The sequence below is a fragment of the Sesamum indicum genome, linkage group LG9, assembly GCF_000512975.1.
Source record: "Sesamum indicum cultivar Zhongzhi No. 13 linkage group LG9, S_indicum_v1.0, whole genome shotgun sequence".
Lineage (NCBI taxonomy): Eukaryota > Viridiplantae > Streptophyta > Magnoliopsida > Lamiales > Pedaliaceae > Sesamum > Sesamum indicum.
In genome coordinates, this window is record NC_026153.1 from 1,468,415 (window position 1) to 1,476,483 (window position 8,069).

The window sequence follows — 8,069 nt, forward strand, 5'->3', positions numbered from 1 at the left end:
TTGAAATGTGTACTGGAACAATGAATGTTGACTCTAATGGGAACCTAAACAATCCAACTCTACAAGTAGTGGCCTCAGTTATAGAAAGTGATAAATTTGTAAAAGAAAAGAAAGATACTGCTGGAATTGATAGTTCTACTCTTGTCAACAAGGAGACGGCTTCTCAAATCCAACAAGAGAATGGTTTTCGACTCCAACCAGAGGAAGAATCAGATAGAGACAAATATGCTTTTATTAGCGAGGTTAAAAATAAAGAAGTTGAGGGAGTGGAAGTCGGTGGGTCCACTAGATCAGAATCTGGGAGAAAATCTATGGATCCTTTGGTTGAAAATACTGGATCACAGATTGAAACATCTTATGATGTTAGGCGTCAGGATTCTATCGATGTCTCAGGTTCAGGTCTCCATGACTCTCGATTCTTGCCTAGGGTTTCTAATGTTTCCATTGAAGCACAAACTTCATCTGGGCCAGACTCATTTGCAAGCAAAATTGATGAAGATTCAGTCTTAAAAGAAGCACAGATAATAGAGGTTACACTTATGAATTTGTCTTTAATTTGTGTCATCTGTTTGTGCTTGAAGAATATTATATGTAATATGTTATTGGGCCAAAAGATCTAATGTAATTAGTGAATAGGCAAAGCGAAAGAGGATTGCGGCATTATCCATTATGACTAATCCGACGGAGATTCGCTGGAAATTTCATTGGGATTATGTGCTTGAAGAAATGGCATGGTTGGCAAATGATTTTGCACAGGTTTGCCCTTCATAAATTCTTAAGAATCTTTTGTTTCATACAATATATTCTTTTGGAGTTATCGTGAAAGCCTTCTGTGTTACATCTTGTCATCTAGGAGCGTATTTGGAAAATAGCTGCTGCATCTCAAATATCTTTTCGGGTTGCTGTTACTTGTCGGTTGAGAAAACAAGAAAAAGGTTCTGGCATGGTTGCAAAGGCCGTTGCTCATACCTTGGCTAAAGCTGTCATGGAGTTTTGGCATGCTGTGGTACAAATTTACGTACAACTCTTTCCTTTAAATGTTTTTCTGCCTCTGGTTCTGTTATCCTGTTGGTTCTCCTTCAAGTTTGTTTCTAGATTTTGATGTTGAATTGCGGCTTGGACTGTTCTATAGCATATCTTTCTGAATTCTTCAGCTGATGTTAGGAACACACCCCATCCCATCTTTACATGTCTATTTTGACTCGACAGGGAGTTTAAGATTAGAGTTGGCATTATGAAAAGTTTTAAGATATGGTGCTTTATTTCCCTTAAGAGTAGTGTTTGGGTGATAATGATGTTGCATCATTACTCTTGGTGACAGGGTGCTTTGAGAAAAATATTACAGTTTAGGAGATGTAGCCGTATCTTTTTTACGACCTGAAAACTAAGTAGGAGTGATAAATTCGGGATTAGAAATGTTGATGCACTGCATATGAAGAATTGTCAACATGATTCAATTTGTGTGAACTGCTGTGCGATAAACCTAACATTGATGGATTATTCAAAATTACAAGACTAATGAACCAATGTGTGGTTTCAAATTTCAAGGTCTTCTTATTTTCCGTTATATTTTGTTTGAAGATATGTGTTATGTTTCTACGGCCTTCAGAGAAATTACTGGAATGTTTCACAATATTTTAGTACCTTAATTTTTATTGTTTTGTTCTCCCTATGGAGTACTGTTATTAGCCATTTTCTGCTATAGTTTGGACGTGGGCAACATAGACCGGTGAATGTATTGTCTAAATTTTGGTTTACTAATTTTGGCATTTGGAGCTCGTGAGAGTTAGAATTGTTGGCTGAGTTAACCTAGTTTCGACTTTTCTTGTTGGGGCTTTTATGTGAGTGTCATCTTCCCTTTTGTGCTTGGTTGGTTTTGGATGAGTCACTAAAGCTGTCATTAATATCTGTCCCTCATTGTTCATGTAATTCAGGTGATTGTATAGTGTAATTAGTTGCGCTAACCCCCTTTTTTTAATAGCTTTTCTTAACTTCCTCAATAAGACTTCAGCTTTGAGTTTGTATGTTTTCTGGCATCAGTAAACTGGTGCGCTTTGTTGCCAAACCCCTTCCTTTCGGCACAGATGGCTTTATAAAAGATAGAATAAATGCAATGAAATAAATATATCCTCATTTAGTGGCTTTTGCAGGATACAGGCAAAGAATTGGAGCAGCAACGTCAAAAGAATGGGGCACTTTCTGTTCAGGCTTATGCTGTCAGATTTCTGAAACATAATAAACACAATGTTACTCATGACCAAGCTGATGTGCCATTAACACCAGATAGGATCTCCGACTCAGGAATTGTGGACCAGTCATACTCATGGGAGGATAATTTGACAGAAGTATGCCATCATCTTTGTCTTCCCAGATGATTCAGCAAATCTTGCTTCATCTATGCATAATATGGATACATGATATATATTTTCAGATTGATGCTATGGACTTGCCTGGTTTACTTACCTATTAGATTGTGCCATTATCCTTCAGGAGAACCTCTTCTACAGAGTCCCCACTGGAGCTATGGAGACCTATAGAAAGTCAATTGAATCTCTTGTAGCTCAGTGTGAGGTAAATATGTTGCTTAACCTGCGTGAACCATATCTTACCCATATTTTCTTGCTTTCTCATGTTCTGCGCCTTTTTATTTTCTTTTATCATAAGTAGTGTATCAAATACATTCTTAAATAAGAAAATATGTTGTTATTGGGGCCACAAAGACTGTGAAATGCTCATGGATCGATAAGAAAGCCAATCCAGTAGCATGATGGATCTTCATGATATTTGAAGTTTGTACACCACTTATTCTGTCTATAGTTTGTCTTGAGCATTAATTTGTAAATTACAGGGGACTATAAAAATTAAGGTAACTGATCAGTATCTCTTAATTTATGTTCATTTATCAAACAAGTTTAAGATTTATTGATTTTTTATTCCAGTGAAAAGTTGAGTGGTCTTAGTCTACGGTATTTTCAAGGTGGATGAATGGTCTGAATGGACCTTGTATATCCATTTTGTCTCAAAGACTTTTTCCTAGTGAATCAGGCGATCATATCAAATATTTGTTAAAAGGACTTATCAAAACTAAAAAGAATTTTAATTATTTACGTAAAGGAAGTAGCTGTTCTACATGTGTCCTTGGAGCTGAAAAGGTCTGTGTTTTCCCTTGAAGAAACTATTATCCAATTTGTATCTTCATTTTAGCAGTGATAAGGACTTTTGCTTCCGCTACTTTCAGTATAAATATATAGGAGTGGAGTAGGTAATTTGAAGTCCATGCCTTGAACTGGGAATTTTTGGTGAAATTCTTGAAATCAGTGTATGTGGAGCATTTTTTCCCCCTACCTATCTTTCAAACTTAAAAATATATTTTCTTGCTACTGCATAAATAAGATGAAGAATGATTGAAAACATCCAGAATTTGGGAAAGAAAATAGGAAAAAGATTACGGAACTAGAAGTTCTTGGCTTGCTTGAGCTTTTTCATGTGATCTATTATTGATAAGTAAATGTTACTCAAATATTAGTTTTTTTCTTCTTTAACAGTTGGTGTCTGAGCTTTCTTCTATTCATTCTGTTAAATTATTCAAATTCTTTCCTCAGAGAAATGGAGTCACTGTGCAAGAGGAAGTGGAGACATCTGCATGTGATGCTGCAGCAGGTAAATCTGATACAGGATCTGCTTATTTTTTCTGATTTATTGTTTTCTGACTAGGTTGCTTTCGCTTGAGACTTAGAATCCCAAGATAATGCATTTGACGAGGATGAGGGGGAAACAAGCACATATAACATGTCAGTGGTCTTTGAAGGTAGCAAGTCTTCGAGATATGGCGAAAAGAAGCGAAAACACTTGACACATGCATATGGTGCAAGGTTGTATGAGATGGGCTCCAATTTGTTGCCAATGCACTGTGCTGAAAATAAAGTAGTGACCCAACAATCTGCTTTATTGGCAAAGCGGCCAGGAGGAAGTCTTAATGTGTCAATTCCAACAAAACGTGTGCGAACTGCTTCCAGGAGAGTTATTGGACCATTTAATGCAGGAGCATCTGGATTTCAGCTGCCAAATAAAACAGATGCTTCAAGTGGTGATACCAATTCGTTTCAGGATGACCAGAGTACTCTACGTGGTGGGTTGATTGTTCCAAATAGTTTGGAAGTTGAATCTGCTGCAGATTTTGAAAGGCAACTACCATTTGAGTCTGCAGAGGTATCAACAAAACCCAAGAAGAAGAAGAAAGCAAAGCATCTGGTATCTATAGCATATATTATCAAGTATGTTTGTCGTCATTGTAGTCAACTCATCAAATTGACTGTTCCTTCTATATTACTGGACAGAATGCTGAACAGAGATGGCAGGTTGATTCCAGCTTTCAAAATGAGCAGGTGAATATTTCATGTCAATGAATTCAGCTATTTTTTTAACATAGAACATTCTGAATGGACTGCTGATGCACATAAGCTTAGCATGATTGGTTGTTGTAGTCTGTTTTGTGTGTTTTGTAAAGTATTGCTCCAACCATCAAGAACCATTAAAAACTTACACTCCAGTGCTTTCTGAAGAATGGAGCTATTAGGACTGAGCAGTCCAAGGGGACTTCTTCTAATTAACTTCCATTACATGTTCTGTACATCTTATATTTAATAAATGCCGAGGAAATATTCTTATGTTTTTATGTTCTCATTTGGTCAATGAGAGGTTTACTTTGTTGGGTTTCAAAGTTTTAGTTGTCTATTTACTCTACTTTGCAGTTTCCAAGGGATCATTTGAAAAAGAGGTCGGACAGTCATCAACTTGAGTATAATGGAACCAGTGGTAAAGCATGTTCTCCTTTAAGCCAGTGGTGGTATAGAATGGTAAATGCATTCTTTATAGCTGCTTATATATTTACATCTCTCTTGTGAAGGTTTATTGGGTCAGCCCATGATAAAGAAGCCGAAGATTATGAGGCAATCGCAGGATAACTCTTTTGACAATATGCCACCAAGTGGTGGGTCTGTTCCTTCTCCAGTAGCCTCCCAAATAAGTAACATGTCCAATCCAAATAAATTTATAAAAATGCTTGGTGGCCGGGATAGGGGTAGGAAAGCTAAAGCGGTAAAGGTATTTATACAGATTGCCATTAATTTTCTGCCCCCTTCAGCCTTTTCACTTGTTGATACTATATGCTAATGGTACAAACTCTGAGGTTGAGCGTTTTGATTTCTTTCAGATGCCTTCTGGGCACCCAGGTTCAGGAAGTCCATGGTCACTCTTTGAGGATCAGGTTGATTTATTCATAGTGCATAATATGCATATTTATCATACAGATAAATTTGTCTTCTGGAGTATGAGATATGGTTGTTTCATCATACTTTTTGTGGTACGCACATACGAATAAATTGTTGTTCGACATTGTTAGGCACTTGTTGTCCTGGCACATGACCTCGGGCCCAACTGGGAACTTGTAAGTGATGCTATCAACAGTACTTTGCATTTCAAGGTAGGATTGTACAAATTTTCTTGTTTTTAAGAGTGTTTTAGTAAAGATCCAGTTGCTCACATTATTTGTTTTATGTAATTAGTGCATATTCCGCAAAGCTAAAGAATGCAAGGAGCGTCATAACTTTTTGATGGATAGAACTTCTGGTGATGGGGCGGATAGTGCTGAAGATTCTGGATCTTCACAGCCTTACCCTTCTACTTTACCTGGGATTCCCAAGGTAAAATTCCATGTGCTTCTTGTTTGCTTGAGTAATCAATTTATCATTTTACAATCGAACCATTTGTTTGCAATATAGCAGCCTCTACGCAAGCCTTATTTTCTTATCATCAGTATGATGTGTTTCTCTGTTGATAATGATTTTGCATGTCGTACAGGGGAGTGCCAGACAGTTGTTTCAACGTTTACAGGGGCCAATGGAAGAAGATATACTCAAATCCCATTTTGAGAAGATAATAATGATTGGACAGAAACAACATCATTGTAAGACTCAGGTATTGAGTTTGAATAGGATGTATTATTGCCGCATCTCTTGCAGTCTGAATATGCTTGAGCATTTTTATTGCGTGCTCACACTTGTCTTTCTGTAAGTTTTCTATTTTGATAATAGAAATTGAGATTCTTGTGTGAAGTTGGACCATGTGATCTACTCCATCTCTGAACTTCTAGCTGAATTTAAATACTTTTATTACACACCTGTTAGTTTTAAAACGATGCTGCTCCTGTACCCTTTTTTCTGCTACCATCGCCTTTTTGGCATATTGCTTCATGATGGCTCGTAGGACATATGGATCTCTAACTTATTGGTCCAAGTATAAATATCTCAGTATAAAAACTATGTACTTTTCCTGAGTGGCTCTCTTTGTTTAGAGGTTGATTGTGATGGGATCGTGCATTTTGTCGAAGTGTGACTTAATTTTGCAGACTATGTTTTAGTATTGGTTCAAGTTTTATATATTAAAGCAGGGATTTTTGCATGTTTCTTTGTCTGGATGGTTCTCTACTTTGATTTTACATTGTGTTTTGGGTCATACATTTTATGTGATGTTTGAATCAATCATCAAGACTAAGGTAGGGCAAGCATGTATTGATCATGTGATCTTTGGAGTTAATTGATTCTGGTTTTACAATTGAACTCATTTACAGACACCCCTGAGCTCAATTCTAGCCTAATATGGTTATCTCATAATTGCTTAAAGTCATTTTTGGATTCTTTTATTGTATTATGCATTATCATGCCTGCTTTCATGGTTAAACAATACCTGCTTCACTTTTCTGATTTCTTCATTGTGCTGTTGTACGAATATCTATTCCTCTCAACTCATAGAAATCCTAATCATTTGTCTGGATTAGTAAAACTTAGTGGATGTAAAGCATGAAAGCCATCAGTTCGCTACATTTTTTGTGTAATGTCCTCAATATATTATGATTATGATTTTAATTTATTAACATGATTTCTTCTAAGAATGATAACCAGGATCCCAGACAACTCCAGCAACCTCACAGCTCTCATACAACTGCCTTTTCCCAACTTTGTCCAAATAACCTGAATGGAGGACCAATTTTAACGTAAGATATGCAATTGATTTGGTCATGCATTTCTGTTGGGATTTTTTTACTGTTGAAATTGTGCAAATTGTGTGCTGAAACTGGATTTTTCTGTGCTTTACTGATTATGACTGTCGTCTTGTCCTTTTTCTGCCACTTGAAACTTTTTTGAAGGCCTCTGGACTTGTGTGACGCCGCCATTTCTGGCCCTGATATGCTTTCTCTTGGATACCAAGGGCCACATTCTGGTGTGTTGGCTATTCCAAATCAGGGTACATTCACCCCAATGTTTCCTGCATCTGGTGCCAGTTCTGTATTGCAAGGATCCCCAAATATGATGATTGGCAGTAATCTTTCATCTTCACCTGGCCCTCTCAATTCATCTGCCAGGTAATGAGCTCTTAAGGACACAAAGTTTTATGTTGATTATGTCCGGGTTGGTTTTTGATAAGGCGCATTTGTTTTTAATTGTTTTCCAGTAAGGATGCTAGATATGTGGTTCCCAGGTCTGGATCTGTATCAGCTGATGAACAGCAGAGGATCCAGCCATATAACCAAATGATACCCGGTAGAAACATACCACAACCCAATATCTCTCGTCCTGGAGCTCTTCCAGGAACTGATCGTGGAGTTCGTATTCTTCCTGGTGGCAATGGCATGGGAATGATGCCCAGTGTTAACAGAGGCATGCCAATGCCCAGACCCGGTCTCCAAGGAATTCCTTCATCTTCTATGGTGAACTCTGGAAGTATGGTTTCCCCTGGTATGTCATCGGCAAATATGCACGCCGGAGTAAGTGCTGGTCAGGGAAGCTCGATGTTGAGACCTCGTGAAGCTTTGCACATGATGCGGGTAAGCCATTTATGATTCTACTCATCCCTCTATGATCCTGTTGCTTCTGGTAATTTTCTTGATCGTCAGGGCATGCTGAATGTATAACTGGGAAAGGAACTTGAAGAATAGAAACACTTCCGTAATTTGTATTTACACCTTAATTAGACAAGTAAATACTGAATACTTTTTCTTCCAGCATGTGCTA

The 8,069-nt window shown here is 37.5% G+C and overlaps 1 protein-coding gene across 1 annotated transcript in view; it reads left to right on the top strand.

Moving 5' to 3' along the window:
- Positions 1–8,069, top strand: part of LOC105170153 (chromatin modification-related protein EAF1 B) — a 14,600-nt gene that overhangs the window by 3,469 nt on the left and 3,062 nt on the right. The window contains 17 exon segments of the mRNA XM_011090788.2: positions 1–530; positions 637–756; positions 854–1,006; positions 2,151–2,345; positions 2,491–2,571; positions 3,603–3,660; positions 3,737–4,251; positions 4,338–4,385; positions 4,752–4,815; positions 4,907–5,103; positions 5,213–5,266; positions 5,402–5,482; positions 5,565–5,702; positions 5,860–5,976; positions 6,948–7,051; positions 7,205–7,420; positions 7,510–7,882. The exon segment at positions 1–530 is cut by the window's left edge and continues 4 nt beyond it. Of these exon segments, the coding sequence (XP_011089090.2) occupies positions 1–530; positions 637–756; positions 854–1,006; positions 2,151–2,345; positions 2,491–2,571; positions 3,603–3,660; positions 3,737–4,251; positions 4,338–4,385; positions 4,752–4,815; positions 4,907–5,103; positions 5,213–5,266; positions 5,402–5,482; positions 5,565–5,702; positions 5,860–5,976; positions 6,948–7,051; positions 7,205–7,420; positions 7,510–7,882 (3,044 nt within the window).